Source organism: Eurosta solidaginis, chromosome 1 (assembly GCF_040869045.1).
Source record: "Eurosta solidaginis isolate ZX-2024a chromosome 1, ASM4086904v1, whole genome shotgun sequence".
Classification (NCBI taxonomy): domain Eukaryota; kingdom Metazoa; phylum Arthropoda; class Insecta; order Diptera; family Tephritidae; genus Eurosta; species Eurosta solidaginis.
The window spans coordinates 331,208,304-331,224,880 of NC_090319.1; the positions used below are offsets into that span (position 1 = coordinate 331,208,304).

The 16,577-nt window shown below is 36.6% G+C and overlaps 1 protein-coding gene across 13 annotated transcripts in view; it reads right to left on the minus strand.

Moving 5' to 3' along the window:
- Window positions 1–16,577, minus strand: part of CtBP (C-terminal binding protein) — a 121,449-nt gene that overhangs the window by 52,677 nt on the left and 52,195 nt on the right. For 10 of the 13 annotated variants that reach the window (XM_067762183.1, XM_067762178.1, XM_067762177.1 and 7 more), the window contains 5 exons: window positions 6,090–6,364; window positions 5,718–5,972; window positions 1,452–1,757; window positions 1,103–1,363; window positions 893–1,033 (listed from right to left, as the gene is read on the minus strand). In XM_067762183.1, the coding sequence (XP_067618284.1) occupies window positions 893–1,033; window positions 1,103–1,363; window positions 1,452–1,757; window positions 5,718–5,912 (903 nt within the window). In that variant the 5' untranslated portion in view covers window positions 5,913–5,972; window positions 6,090–6,364. Of the gene's footprint in view, window positions 1–892; window positions 1,034–1,102; window positions 1,364–1,451; window positions 1,758–5,717; window positions 6,002–6,089; window positions 6,365–8,120; window positions 8,142–16,577 lie in introns of those variants that run through there. The other 3 variants (XM_067762176.1, XM_067762181.1, XM_067762174.1) reach the window with 3 other exon arrangements.

The window sequence follows — 16,577 nt, forward strand, 5'->3', positions numbered from 1 at the left end:
TATACTCAAACTTGTTTCTTCATACACACATACTACTACAAAAATGTTTCGTTTGTGTTTGAACCTGTGCTGGGTTGTGCACTGCTTCACGCCAGAACTTATGGCGGAATCGAATTCAGCACACCAAAATACAAGGAACTACATGAGTCGCATTACTATATCCGCGAACTTTTTTATGTAGCTATGCAATCTATAGCTTTAAATTTTTTTGAAGAACTGCATTTCGACCCCTTTGTTATATAAGTTAGAAGGACTATATTTCTTCCATTTTAAATATTATTTAAAATATATGATATATCCTTGGGAGAAAACCTTCAAACAAAAAATGGCAAAATTTCTTTTTGGTTTTTAGATCCAACTCTACAAAAAAATTGGTTTAATCCAATACCCAGGCAAGTGTAAATAGGTCTTATTAACATGAATGCTAAGTAGTTTAGCTACACACCTACTATAGTGCTAACTCCTTTGTACTTTGTACTTTAATTTTTAAAAATAATTTTTAATTAAGTTTTCTTTTTAACCTTAAAATTTTTGAATAACTTCAAAGTGAAAATTTTTTTGATTAATAATTTATGATAACTTCAAATCAATAAAAATAATATTTTTTAAATTTTAAAATATAAATATTTTATTATATTTGAAGTTATCATAAATTATTAATCAAAAATTTTAACTTTGAACTTATTCAAAAATTTTCAAGTTAAAAAGAAAACTTAATTAAAAATTATTTTTAAAAATTTAAGTACAAAGTACATAGTAGTTAACACTATATCTACATAGGAAGTAGTTTCAGAAATTTCTCTTCATAAAAATAATAATCATTACAATTAATATTTATTATTTAACGTGCTTGTTTTAAATTAGTTTTAAGAGCCTCTGAAAGAGGGCTTACTTGGAATACATTGTAGGGCTCGTTTTCGTGAACATCTAAAGCTGCTGCTCTTATTCTGCCTTGTTTCAGTGCCAAAGCTAAGGTCTCGTCATCGACCAGCCCTCCTCGTGCTGTATTTACCAAAAATGCACCAGGTCGCATCTGGAGAGAAAACCAAAAGACATATATTTTGAACAATGCACTGGTTTGATCGAATGTTGCTTAACTTACCTGTTTAATTGTGAATTCATTGATTAAGTGGTGATTATGCTCGTTAAGTGTGCAATGCAACGACACACAATCCGATTGAAAGAGCAAATCTTGTAGGGTGTAGACACGTGTTAAGCCAAGAGATTTATCAATACCATCCGGAAGATAAGGATCGTAAAATATAACATTAAAACCAAATGCTTTTGCTCGCAATGCAACGGCACTGCCGATGCGTCCAAGCCCTACTAGACCTAAGGTATCACCTCGAATTCTGGCACAACCCTGCAAGTATGTAAAACGTTTATAAAATATTTAATTTAATATGAACATAATTTGTTTAAAAAAAAAATCTTAAGTATCATCTACTTACATGCGCTGCTTCTCGTACTTGTTCAGGGCCGGTAAATTTTTTACCCTCGCGAACCATATTCGCCAGCCAATAGGTTCTTCGATACAAATTCAATATCAAACACATTGTTGTATCTGCTACTTCTTCGACTCCATAACCGGGTACATTACATACGGCAATACCCAATTCGCCCGCTGCTTTCACATCGATATTATCCGTACCGCTGCCAATTCGCACTATAATACGTAAAGCTTTAAATTTTTCCAAATCTTCCTTTGTGAGGATTATCGTATGCCACATTAGTGCACCAACAGCTTCATTTAGAACCTGAGCAAAATAAACCGAAAAATAGTTTCCGATAAGATATCACATATTTATAACCTAACAATATGTTGCAATTATAGTACTAATTTTGTAGAGAGCGACGCAAACATATCTACACATTTTCCCGTTAATGTTCAGAATTCCCAATTGTAGTTCGGAAAAGTTCAATGAAAGTTACTTTGTTTCTGAACTTCAGATATAATTTTTGAGCTGCAATTGATAATTCTGATATTCATGACTTTCCAAACATCAATTGCCCTTTTTCTGATCTAAAACTGAAAAAGGTACAGACAGGGCAAGTATGGAGTGAATCGGACTCATATCCGCCCAAGAAATGTCACTCTTGCACCATTTCTCAAAATTTGGGAAATTTATTCGCGTTTTTATAAGGTAATTTAGCATTGATGTTGAAAATGTTGCTCAGTTTCATTTCCTTTATGTTCAATCGATTGAATGATTGTTCGCATATTCAATACAAATCTTGCAATCGATTTTTAAGTAACTTCTCATTGAGCACCAAAAGGGAAAAAAATTCGTTAGGTGGCGCACGGATCCAAATAATTAGATAAGAATTTAAAAAATTTTGATTTTTGAGATCTATTTTTAAAATTGAGCTACAAACGTGAAACTTCACACATAGGTTGAGACACCGTGAGAAAGGAACAAAAGGGAAAAAATCCGTTAGGTGGCGGACGGATCGAAATAATTAGATGAGAATTTGGAAATTTGAAACCGGCTTTTAAGAAACTTCTCGATGAGCTAGAGACTTGAAATTTCAAACTGGATTCGGAGGCGATGACAGTATAAAGCATATTACAAAAAGTTTCGCTGGGGTGCGCACGGATTGAGATATTTAGAAAAAGTGTACGAAATGAAGGCAATCTTGCGATCGATTATTATACTGTGTTGCAAGGGGTGGATAACGCAGTGGTGTATCTAGGGTCCCCACTTTTAGTCAAAGGCCAATCCTACGCAGTAGCCGAGTAAAATCTTTGAATGGTCTTCGTATAGAAGAGCTCGATTGTGCAAAACTAAGGGGGAAAACACCATGCAAAGAGAAGGCTATGCGCGAAATGGAGCAATTGCGGTAATTACGAGTATCCACGAGAAAATAACATGTTCTGAAAGCTATTATACAGAGGTAGTGAAGCCTCCTTCGTTTACTTTAACATACATACATATGTATGTACGAGGTGTGTTCAAAAAGAATCGCGAATTTTGTGTTTTTTTTTAAATTATTTATTCATGAATATCTATTTTGTGCCCTTCAAAGTAATCCCCATAAGATATTATACACTTGTGCCAACGGTTTTCTAATCTTCGAAGCACTTCAAAAAATCATTTATTTTTTTATCTTGTTCAGTTCCTCCTTCGATGCCGTCTTTATCTCGTCAATCGTAGCGTAGCGTCGTCCTTTCGTGGGCCTCTTTAATTTAGGGAACAAGAAAAAGCCACAGGGGGCCAGATCTGGGGAATACGGTGGCTGCGGCACCATTGGTGTATTGTAATGAATTTAGTGAAATTCCGATTATTTGAAACCTTCTGCCAACGTTCGAATCGCTAAACTTTTGAATAAATAACTCCAATTCACAACCAATAGCGTGCTTAAATCAAAACTGATTCTGACTACTCAGCTTTCGCTGCTTTTATACTCTCTATTGTCTCGTCCACCCATTTCTCCTAAGGTCTAGTAACTTCGCGAACTTCATGCTTGGTTACCAGCCATATATGTACATGTATATTTGTAGTTTATAGTCTCTCGCATAGCCATTTGCGTGTGTATATGTGAGTACTACTTCGGCTGATGGTATCTCTCTGCTGCATTGTATGTACATGTGGAAATGATGATTGATTTGTTTACGTACATACTCGGATTAGGGATGCTAGTATCACTTAGCGATGTGAATATTCGTCACAGTATTGTTTTTTGCCAAAAAGTCGCGTCGAAATTGAGCAATAAAAATCGAATGGCACGAGCCAATCGATATGTCTATGCCCTCAGCAACTTCACTAACGGTGATCGACGATTGGCCAATACCATTTTCTTCACGTCACCAATTTTTTCGTCTGTTGTTGTTATTGTAGCAGTGCTTCGTCCCATCAAATAGGTGTGACCGATCACAAGTTGTCATCAATATCCTCTAACGGGAGTTCAAGGAAACTTGCTGTTTCAACAGGGGTGGACCATAATGAGAGGGGTGTTAGAGGCAATTGCTTCTAAATTTTTTCGTCTGTTGTTGAAGTTCTCGGGTCTCCGGCACGCTATTCGTCGTTCACATCTTCTCGGCCTTCTGAGAACATTTTGTACCACCGATAAACGTTGCTTCGGTCCAAGGTAGCTTCTCCGTATGCCACAGTCAACATTCGTAATGCATCCGCGCACTTAATTTCGTTTTTCACACAAAATTTGATGCAGGTTCTTTGATCCACTTTTTTTTTTTGAATAGGTAAAAAGCGAAGACGAACCGAAACACGTGCAAGCAAAGCAGCTGTCAACAATGGCCGAGCTTGTCGGCATAAGTGAGAGATATGAGGCGTTATGTTGGTAACGGCACAAAAAAAATCGAAATTCGAATATACGTATTCCCGCCAAAAATTCAAAATTCGCGATACTTTTTGAACACACCTCGTACACTGCATAAGCCGCATGGTTCACATTTCTTAAAAAAATAAAAATTAAAGTCCCCGCTTTAAGGCAAACGAAGAAGGTTGCGGCTTGGAACGAACAAGTGGGGCCAAATCAAGGTCTTGCTGCTCTTATTTGGAATCCAAATCTATAAATAAAGTTTTGGTTGTAAAGATGGAGATTCGGGCTATTAGCGAGCTTTGGGCAATTTTGGTCGTACTGCGTTTGTTTAGCTACATTTTATTAAAATAATTTGTTAAAAATAAACGATTGTGAGCACACAAAGAAAGCTTTTTGTACTATGGTACAATTGTGAATATTTGCACTGCATTACCGGTAGTCTATAGTACGCTAGATGACAGTGCGAGCTGTATTGTACGCTAGATGGCAGCGTAATCTGTAAGTTTTAATTGATTGACGGCAGTTGCTATTATACGCTAGATGGCAGCGCACGCTGTAAGTTAATAGAACAACTGCTTCTTGCTGATATTTGATAAGAGACTTTTGTATTGGTTGCGCATGGGTCAGGCTCGTATATATTATTTCTAATTGCTGTTTCTATGTACGGGTCCCTTTTTCGCTCTTATTTGGAATCCAAATCTATAAATAAAGTTTTGGTTGTAAAGATGCAGATTCGGGCTATTAGCAAGCTATGGGCAATTTTGGTCGTAGTGATTTTGTTTAGCTATATTTTATTAAAATAATTTGTTAAAAATAAACGATTGTGAGCACACAAAGAAATCTATTTTTACTATGGCACTATTGTGAATATTTGCACTGCATTACCGGCAGTTGCTAACATACACCAGATGGCAGTGCAAGCTGTAAGTTTTAATTGATTGACGGCAGCTGTTATTATACCCTAGATGACAGCGCAAGCTGCAAGTTAATAGAACAGCTGATTTCTGTTGATATTTGCTAAGAGACTTTTATATTGGTTGCGCAAGACGCGCTCGGGTCCGGCTCGTGTACATATAAAGATGGAGGGGAATTAATTGACCATAGTATATTGATAAGTTGACTCCTTTTTGCCAACTTTCCAATCCAAGAAATATGCGCATGTTTTTTGAAGTAACAACAAGAAACTGCAGAAGAGAGAACGGTTATGCCTCCTAAGTGTTTCTATCATGGTTTTTATCTTGGATGCCCGTATTCGATACATTTTTTTGTTTTATTTGATTGAAAAATTAATGCAAAACATACAAATAATTTGAGCATGAGAGTTTTTGTTTAACAAATTTTAAAAACGTTTCATTCGGCTCTCAACGATTTTACCCTACGCTATTTATATCACCCGTATTCGAATAACATCTTTTATACAACTTCAAATAGCTTACCTTTTCATGAATCTCAGATGTACTTTGTGCGTCGCAGAATGCCACTGTGGCTACATCTTTCAGAATAGGCATTTCAATTGAACAATCACGTCCATCTAGCAGCGCTACCAATGGACGTGCTTGCAGTGGTCCGTTGGCGAATGTTCCTTTCACGTCTAAGCGTGAACGTTTCGGCAACATCATATTTTTGTCCATGTTTGTATTTTATTTTTTGATAGACCTACGTTTTTGCTTTTCAATCTTTTAAGTTGAGTGCTGCAAATATTTTATATGATTTATGTACTCTGTGTAAAATTAATTAAAATATTTTTTTTTATATCATTATTGAAAAAGTTCAATCAAGACCTCGAAAGTCTTCAAAAAACAACATACCTTTAAAATTAAATTGCAACTTTTAATCTTAAAAAGCAAGAAAATGTGATGATTTGAATAGTTGGCCTTTCTGATTACTCCAATAGGCAGAGGCGGTGTTTTATGTTTGCACCCTGTATTATAATTTCAAATTAGCTACGATAAACGTTGATTTATACAGCACAATGTTTTTTTTTTCAAATATTTTAACTGGCAATTAAAATTTAACACAAATAACGTGTGGCCTTCACAGATAGTCCCACTTTGATTCCTTCATGTTGAATTATCCATCTTAGCTGTAAAGATAGAAATAAAAGAAATTGTTGTTAATAATGCAAATAAAACAAAACTATTAATAGTATTACTGATTTTCTAATACAGTAGTAGTATTCCTTGGAAAATTGCTAATCTCTTGCTCTACTGACTAATTTTCAGTGTGCCAACATATTGTGACGAATATTAGCATCACTAATAGCGTTTTCTTTTCTGGCTATAGTGTTACGCTTTTTGTACGCCGCGCAAGGGTTGTTGTTCTATTCTAAAAAACAGGCAACGCGTTTACGGGGTATTTCGTTCTTTTGTGAAAGTTGTTGCCTGCTCGCAACGCAAAAGCGTTACACTTTTACCCTGTATAAAATGGCGGTGTGGCAGTGCAACTCTGTGAAACTCTCAATTCGCTCTTGAGTTCCACATATACTCTGTTAATATGAGTGCACAGATCACCTACCAGATTGCGCATTCACGAGTTCAAAATTGCTTCGTTCTGCGTATCTACGTCACAGTTGACTGTTTGAGCGAATGAAAGAAAGAGAGAAAAAACAAGAGCTAAAGGAAAATGACGTAAGAATTGCCCATTAAAAAGAGATGATCTAATGTTTACATGCGCAATGCGCAATCTTCTTGTGTGGTTTGTGATATGAGAAATGGGTGAACGAGGAAACGGAGAGTATAAAAGCAGCGCAAGCTGAGTCATGACTAAGCAGTTTGATTTAAACACGCAACTAGTTGTGAAGTAAGAGATATTGTGAAGTACTCTCAAAGTAGTCTAATAAAGACCATTTTGCATTATTGAATATTGGAGTTATTTATTCAACAGTTTAGCTATTCGAACGTTAGCAGAAGGTTTGGAATAAGCGAAATTTCACTAAATTCGTTACAATATTGAAAAATAATAAAAAAAAAACTTGAAAAAAATTATGCATATTATATTATGAACATATACAGCCCAATTCTAAACAAAAATTCCTTTCGAGTTCTTTCTCTTCTGACATTTCTCATATTCTAAACACAAAAATCTTTTAGAGTCTTTTCACTTCTCCCTTTCCTCTTATTCTGAACAATGTTCGAAAAAGGGAAAACCGATTAAGGGGGAAAATTAGGTATTATGAATGTGATTGAAAAGGAGATTTCTCTGCCATTTTTAAAGAGTTTTAATGCAAATTGTTTTTGTTTTATCAGCCTATTGATAAATGATTCAAGGTTCGATTCGAGCTCAAGGCCAAAACAATAATTTTTTTCTAATGATAATTATTGTTTTTTTAATTTTTCAATAATTGTATTAAGGGAATTCAGAATTTTGTGCATTTGACGTTGTAAACGTTGCTATAGCAATTATAAGCTACGGATCGTGAGCAACTTTTTTCATTTTAGATTTTTCTTTCCATTTTTTTTTTTTTTTTTTTTTTTGACAGTTAATGATTTGCTATTCAATATTGAAAAAATAAACTACGGCTTTCGATGTTGCGTTTTTGCCATGACGTACCAAATGCATAGCAGTATAATTTTTTTGCGTTTTGTATAAAAATACTACACCAGTTTGCAAATACAATGATGCTAGACCATTTGCACAAAATCCTGAACTCTCTTATTTTGTTTTTGGAATAGTAAGTAGAAATTTTTTTTCAGACAACCTGCCATAGCTGCGCAGATAGATCCACTTCGAAGAGTGCTAAGCCTTCATCATCAGTACGCTTTAGGCACGCTGCGCTAACCGTTTAGCTATACAGCGTTGGTTTGTTTGACGGATAAATTGCTACCTCTATTCCTCCTTACCAACTATATTTAATCTGCATTGCGCCATCTGTTGCAAATCACTGATAATGCTAAACCAAGAGCCTTGTCCGTTCTGATGTCACGTTGTTTAAAATTGTTTCCAAATTATTACGTAAATTGTTTCTTTGACGAAAAAAACACATATATGTACAAATTTGTGCTAAAATACATTCATATTCTACCATAGTACTCTTTATTTTTAGTCTAAAATTATTTAAATAAGATCACGTTTACACACACGTCCTGATCTACAAACAAGCGTAAATAGACAATCTACGCATTTACATATGTTCCATCCCTTGGACCTAGATTATTTTCTATAAAACTTTCATGTTTCTCTTGTTTATTTCTGCTTCCAATTAGAGATGAAACTCTAGAGGTGGAACTTTTTCTATGAAAAAAATACACATCTCTAAAATTTGATCATAATTATCTACAATTCATTACGATTATCGAAAGAAAAAATTTATATGGGAAATTTAGTTATATAATTAACGATTAGCAGTTAAGTACGAAAATGAAGATAATCTCGTTATATGTAAACTAGGTCTAAGCAACAGAAGAGCTCTTAGTAAATTTGATACAACCATCCAGAAATTGGGCTAAAATTCTTTAAGAAGGCTTAAAGACATTTGCCGTATGACGAAAAAGCAATTGAATTCCACATGGCCGCCAGAAAATGGAAGAAGGCAACTTCAGCAGATTTGCGTTGTCGCGCAGTCTTCTTACGCTCCTCTGTTGATGTTGCTGTGGCACCAAACAATTCTTGACTCGTTTCGTCCAAAACCACACGAAATGTAATACTGTTCAATATTTATATTTAATCCCTCAATTTTAAGCAAGTTCGCCACCGTAATTAAACTTTTTAGTTTCTTAAACCAAACTAAAAATGCGCAACAAAATATCGTTTGCAAAACAGCTGACTTCGAAAAGTCGAAATTCCTATTCCCCAAAAAGAGAAACGAATTGGAGGAAATTTTCCACCTCTCTGAAGTTGGCAAGACAACTTTTACGGTAAAAAATTTAACTATTGGGTAAATTGCCGTGAATTTGCCCGTGAAACAAAAAAATTTGCCGCAACTATATTCTAACGAATTTCGGAAAATTCCGCTTATTTGAAACCTTCGGCTGATGATTACATGTGTTTGTGAGTATCTCTTTATTGCCTTGTATGTATGTGTGTAAATGATGATTGATTTGTTCATGTAGACAAGAGTGGCAGATAGCTTTATTGTTACTGTGCCTTTATTTACTAACAACATAGTGATGTTAACATTCGTCACAATATTTTAGAAAATATCGAGGGGCACGCCAACTTCATGTGCCACCCTCAGAAAACACCTTAGAGACCAGTTAGGAAAATAATTCTTGCACATGAATTTGCCGTAGATAAGTGGCATATTTTATAAATTGGAAACAAAATATTTAACTTTTTTTTTATGGTGCGCCGCCAACTTCACGTGAAGTTAGCGTGCCACTGTTCGAAAACCACCTTAGGGACCTGTTAGGAAAATAATTCTTACACGCAAAGAATAAAAAATTCTGAGGTAATATCTAGAAATAGGCTGATAATTATAAAAAATATAGCAAAAAAATTTATAGAGATAATATCTAGAAATAGGCTGATAATTATAAAAAATATAGCAAAAAAATTTATAAACAAAATAGTTTGCATCAGTACACCAAAAAATGACACAACAGATAAAGAACTGGAATTAAATCGTTTATGGTGCTTTCAGTCTCTTGAAATCTGCCGTGTTAATTTTACAGGCTGATAAAATATTGACAAGTCAGGAAGTGGTAAATTGTTTGTTTTTGTTTTGTAAGCAAAAGAAAAATACCACATGAGTGGAAAATTGCCGTGTTTGTGCTTATGTTTATTTGGTTGGTGTATCCAAATTTACTTTTGATTTCCTGTCAAAGAAGCAACCAAATAACCAATTGGGTTTTTGGTTTTCCGCAATATTCATAACCTATAAATGTTTGAGTTGGTGAATTAACTAACTTTTTGGATATTTCATTTTTTGTTTTCGATACGTTTTGACTTAGTTACTTATTATTTATACAATTTGTTTGTAGTTTTTTGCATTTTCTTCTTTTTTATGAAATTAACACATTTTTTAAGTTAAGGCCATAAGGCGATGTCAATAGATATTGTGACGAATATTAGTATCAGTAAGCGATACTCTCATCACTAAGCCGATACTAAGCAGTATGTACGTAAACAAATCAATCAACATCTACACACGTACATACAAGGCAACGGAGAGATACTCATAAACACATGTAATCATCAGCCGAAGTAGTACTCACATATACACACGCATATGCCTATGCGAGACTATAAAATACAAATACACACGCATATAGCTGGTAACCAAGTAGAAGATTCTAGACGGAGAAACGTCTAGACATTTTTAGAAATATGCGGACAAGGCAAAAGAGAGTATAAAAGCATGGGAAGCTGAGTAATCAGTTAATCATTTTGATTTAAACATTCTATTGGTATAAGTGTTATTTGAAATACCTCAAAGTAGTATAATAAAGACAATTTTGCATTATTGAATATTGTAGTTATTTATTCAACAGTTTAGCGATTAGAACGTTAGCAGAAGGTGGAAAAAGCGGAATTTCCCTACATTCGTCATTACAATATGGTTAAAAAAATATGTTTATGACTGAGGCATTTTGAATATGGCAACTTTACCAGGGATTTAAGAAAGTTTAAAATAATATAAATATAGTTTAAAAAAACTAAAAAACACGCAAATATGGTGCCGTTTTAGTATCTGCATTCCAGTTGATATTTGATGTTGATAGCACCGGGCACAGAGGTTGATTTCTCCACTATTAAGCACAACTCGTTTTGTAGCGAGTTATTTGACCACTGCCGCGAGTCTTCAATTGCCGCTAGATGGGTTTAACTATCATTTGCGCGCCTAGCCTAGAGAGTTACAAATAAGCATACATACAAGTCAAGCTAATATAAGTTGTTAAAAAGGAACAGAAAATTAATTTATTCCGAACAGATGACGCACTAATCTTTCAAAGTGAAGTTTTTGCCAATAACCGGTTCGTCTTCGCCAAATATTACAGTTTAGTTACGAAACCACTGAAAACAATCAACCAAGAGACATTACAGGCATTCAGACTACTCTTTTTAACAGGGAGCCAAAATGTTATTCCTTTCACAAAAATTATTTCATAAAAAATTATTTGCGAACTTTTATTTTTGTAGTTCGAAAGAATTTATTAAACCTGGGCATTTATTTGTTAAGTCCGCCAACATATTGTAAAGAATTTAGGGAAATTTCGCTTATTTGCAACCTTCTGCTAACGTTCGAATCGCTAAACTGTTGAGTAAATCACTCCAATATTCTGTATGGCAAAATGGTCTTTATTAGACAACTTTGGGAGTAGTATAATTATACTTCGCAACTAAAAGCGTGTTTAAATCAAACTGATTAGTCATGCTTCAGCTTGCGTTGCTTTTATACTCTCTGTTTTCTCGTTCATCCATTTCTCCGAAGATCTAGTAATTTCGCGAAACTGTATTCCAGAATAATTGTATCTCTTGGTTGGTTATTAGCGATATACGTGTATATTTGTAGTTTATGTCTATCTTATAGCCATATGCGGGTGTATGCGTGAGTACTAATTCGGCTGATGACTACATCTGAGTGTGAGTTATCTCTTCATTGCCTTGTAGGTATGTGGGTAAATGATGATTAATGTGTTTCTGTAGCATGCTTTAATGTTTTTGTTGTTGTGCATTTATTTAGTGATGTGAAAATTAGCCACAATATTTATGGAGCGGCTCATCATACCGAATTCTTCTCGTTTCAACAGAAATTCCAAGGCAATATCTTAATTGGATCAAACTTTATGGCGAAAAAACAGGTGCAAATTTACTATATAAAAGTATAGGTATGGTACTATGAAATCTTGAAGTGTCAGATCTCAAATCCAGATATTTAGGAGAATCGATTGGTAAAAAATTCGTTTAAGTTGGATGAGTTGTTCATTTAACAGTTATGGGACAAGACTTAAAAAATAAAAGTACGGATTTAACTTTTATTTTCGGACTTATATACTATGAAATTTATTAAGAAAATGAAGGTCTCTTAAGCTAGCCCAACCTTTCCAGCCCAATCAAAAAACGAGATCGTACTAAATTGCACAATAATGGATGGTTGGGCTAGCTTAAGTTTAACCCAACCCTCTATATTAAAAAAAAAAAAAAACCTGTAATAAATTTAACTAACCTGTATTAAATTAGCATTTAAATATGGTGTAATTAAATACGTTTTCGTTTTTTGATTGAGCTGGAAAGGTTGGGATAGCATAAGCGACCTCGAAAATGATATGGGTATCCTAGGGGTCCCATAAACTTTCATCCAGGCCAGTTTTTTGACCCGTAATTTTTCGACTCAAAAATAATAACTACTAAAAATGTGTCGCTGCTTTATATACTACATAGAAATGATGCTCCAATGAGTGCTTGATCGCGGCCCGCATATTCCAAAAAGCGATTCCACAATTAAGTTAATTCAGGTTAGGTTGAACTGGCCGGTCCACGAGGACCTCACATAGACTTAGCGAGTCCGTAGTCTTACCAGAAGTTTATTTTAACGACCAAATTGAAAAACCCTATCAAAAACCAGGACCTATGTTATAATATAACTCCGTGCCCTGGGCAAATACTAGAAGCTTTCTAGGACTTAAGCCACTTGCTGGTTCTAGATCTGATAGCTGTATCACTCTTAATCGCTGGAGTCTTAGCCTGGCAAGCTCAGTCACGAGCCCAAAACGTGCTCGATAGTATTCTCCTCCAACCCGGACTTCCTACATCTGCTATCACTGACCAAACCTAATATAAAAGCATGTGACGCCAGAAGGCAGTGTCCAGTCAGAATACCCTTCATGAGTCTGCATTCCTCTCTTTTTAATGATAAAAGCAACTTTGTTAGTCTATTACACATAATCTTCGACACTTCACAGCCCCATGCTTGAACCCACGCCTTTCCGGCTTGGTCGATCACGTCCACCTCTCGCCTTCTCTTAATCTCACCCAATCTAATTGGGACGTCTACGGAACAAGGGATGCGACCTTTTTAGATAGTTCATCTGCTTTTTCATGCCCATCTATTCCCATATGCCTAAATTTTCAAAAAAACAACATGCCTAATGGATGTCAATTCCATTTGGGAGCAAGGTGGTCTCAATTTACAAAAATTGTGTCTACCACTTTGTCTACTAATTAGATCATGCAGATGACAGGTATTTGTGGCATATATTGGCTGCTCCGCCAATTAAATTGTATCGTCGCTTGAGGTGGGGACCTTTGAGGGTAGGTAAAGAAAGCCCAGATAAAAGCACATAGGAGTTTGCAAAGATACCCCGAAGTTCCCTCTCTTTCAGCCAATACCCAGTGCTGAATAATAGAGTTAGAAGATCTTAAGCAGCTTGCATCTATAATTGCTATCTTGAAGTAGAACCCCACCCCAAAATACGCCTAGATAGTAACCTATATGTACATAATAGGTTAGGTTAGGTTAGAGTGGCCACCGGTGCGAGCACCAGTGCACTTAGGCCCAAAAAGGTCCCATTGTGATACCACGTGGATCTCTGCCCTACTCAAACCAACAGTTCGATACAGCAAACGTCAGCAGTTTCTTAGGTTCCAACTTAGCCAGATCACAAAGATCGTCAAAGAAGGGAGATACCAGAGATTTCTTCCTCCTGTACCAAAGCGCTGGACAATCGCACAGAAAAGGTTTGACTATTTTTATCTCTTCTTCGGTGTTGCAGCTCCAGCAGTAATCATTATAGGGAGCACCCAGCCGTTGTGCGTGCCTCCCGATTGTTATGTGGTCGGTTATAAGTCCAACCACCAGAGATTTACCCCCCCCCCCCCCCCCCCCCTCCCAAGAAGAAGGAGACTTTTTGTGCGTCTCGCGTCCCATTCAGGCGGCATGCTCAATCCCTTTCAGGACGACGAAAGCGGAACGGATGTGCCCCCTCTTGCAAGTTCGTCAGCCATCTCATTTCCCGGTATATTCGAGTGTCCAGGCACCCATTCCAGACTGAGCGAAGTTTGCTCAGCGATCTCGTTAAGAGATTTGCGGCACTTTTCTCTTGTCCTGGACTTACATGTGACCGATCCAAGTGCTTTTAGTGCAGCCTAGCTGTCAGAGTAAATACAAATTTGGTTATAGCCGTGAGCAGCCTTCCCCAGGTGATCAGCGGCCACATTTATAGAAGCCACCTCCGCCTGAAAGACGCTGCAATGATCGGGTAGGCTAAATGATAGATTCTACCCTAATTGAGGTGCAAAGACACCGCTACCCACCTTATTATCCAGTTTGGAGCCGACAGTATATATCTGCAGCCTATCGCTCAGGTCCGGCGGCTCCTTCAACCAATAATCCCTATCCGGGATAATAACCTCGTACTTCATATTGAAAAATACAGTCGGAGCGCAATAGTCCGACGAAGGCGAATCCAGATACTTAAGGATGGCTGCATGGCTATCCACATTGTCTCTCCATTCGTATAGCTCTCGCAGCCGCAGAGCAGAAAAGGCCGCACATTGCTTGGCCATTAAATCTATTGGCAACACATTAAAAATAGTGGCCAGCGCCTCCGCAGGGGTTATGTACATAATGATATGCATAAATAAAATATTACGAATTCGTTGAAAGTACCATTACAATAATCGAAAAAATTCAGTGCGAAGCATTTATGTGCGTTTATATGTAAGTTATTTATAATACATATTTTTAATAGTAGTCAGTCAGCTGTACGTGGGATCAGAAAAAAACCTTATCTATGAACCTGTAGAACGTGCACGATGCATGCAGTTTAGTATGAATGCGTGCTTTCGATAACCACGTTACGTTTTAAACGTGTCCCAAAGCGATAAATGTACACAACAGTGGTCGTTGACACTGCAATACATTCTTCATATTTATTTAACTTCAGCTATTTCCGATAAAAATTAGTATGAGTTAAGAAGCGGTTTTCTTCTAGTCCATGCAGATAAGCACATTTAGAAGTACTCTAAATCGAGATAGCACTAACAAGGAACGTAGGGGATCAATATACTGTAAAGTTCAGGGTCCTCTGATATAAATCTACAAAATATTAGGGAATTTTCTTTATCTGTAGCGATAATAAGAAGACTTGAGATATCTTTCTTCTTAGGAGTTCGACACTTCACAACTCATGTTCATGCCTGTTTCAATTGAGTTTCCAGCAGACATGGCCCTATTGAATTGATTATTAATATTGGACCAGTCCAGCCAACTGCATGTGGATTCCATACCCCTTCTGAAATCTACTTGTTCAATTAAGGCGTACTTTAGATCATAAATAAAAGTATACATAAGAGCGTAAAGATCTCCGTTAAAATTTGGACAATATTTTTTTTTTTTTGAGATCCCGACAGCTTTGGATAATTTTGTTCCATCCTTACAATGTGGAGTTAGAGCAATACTCTTAACTTTGTAGCGTTCCCAATTTAACAGCAAAATTCTGTACTTCAGTCTCACCTCAAGTGCCTAAATTTCAGATCTCCTATTGCAGATAACTTTTTGACTTGAAAGAAAAAAAAAAACTGCTAAAATCAACCGAATTACGAGTCAATTAAACCGTTATTTCTGCTTTTTTCAGGCTTTGATCCCAGAGTTTTCGATGTGGTAGGCGTAGCACGCTAATATCACACCAGGGTGGCCGTCTAGCTTCAGCGTTTTTCTTACTTAATTGGCGCTTAACCGTTTAAATTGTCCAACAAGGCGCGCTAGTCGCTTCTTCGCTCAGCTATCTGGCGCCAATTGTGCCACCAAGGGAATTTAAATCGTTTTCCACCTGTTCCATCCAGCGGAGTAGGGCCGCCCTCTTCCTCTGCTCCCATAGGCGGGTTCGGAGAAAAATGCTTTCTTAGCCGGAGCATCACATTTCATTCGTCGTGTTTTAATTCGCTGGACTATGTTGATGTCTGCGTAAAGCTCATAGAGCTAATTATTAAATCTTCTTCGGTACTCGCCGTTGCCAACGCGTAGAGGTCCGTAAATCTTTCGAAGAACATAAATATTTCGAAAATTGTTTGATGACAGTAGATACTTAATTCTGTCCTCCGGTTTACACAATACGCTTGACAGGATCCCCTTCTTGTGGACTGGACAAAGAGCACTCAATCGTCCGGCATGCACTCGTCCGACCATTTTTTGCAAAGGAGCTGATGCATGCGCCATACCAACTCCTCGCCGCCGTATTTGAATAGCTCCGCAGGCAATCCATCAGCGCCCGCGGTCTGGTCGTTTTTAATCTGGTTATTGCTATTCTGACTTCGTCATAATCGGTGGGGGACATTAATTCCATCATCATCGATTGCGGGATCGCTTAATGAAGCAAGTGGCCCTGTGTGAAAAGGAAAACTTAATTGTTTTATTAACC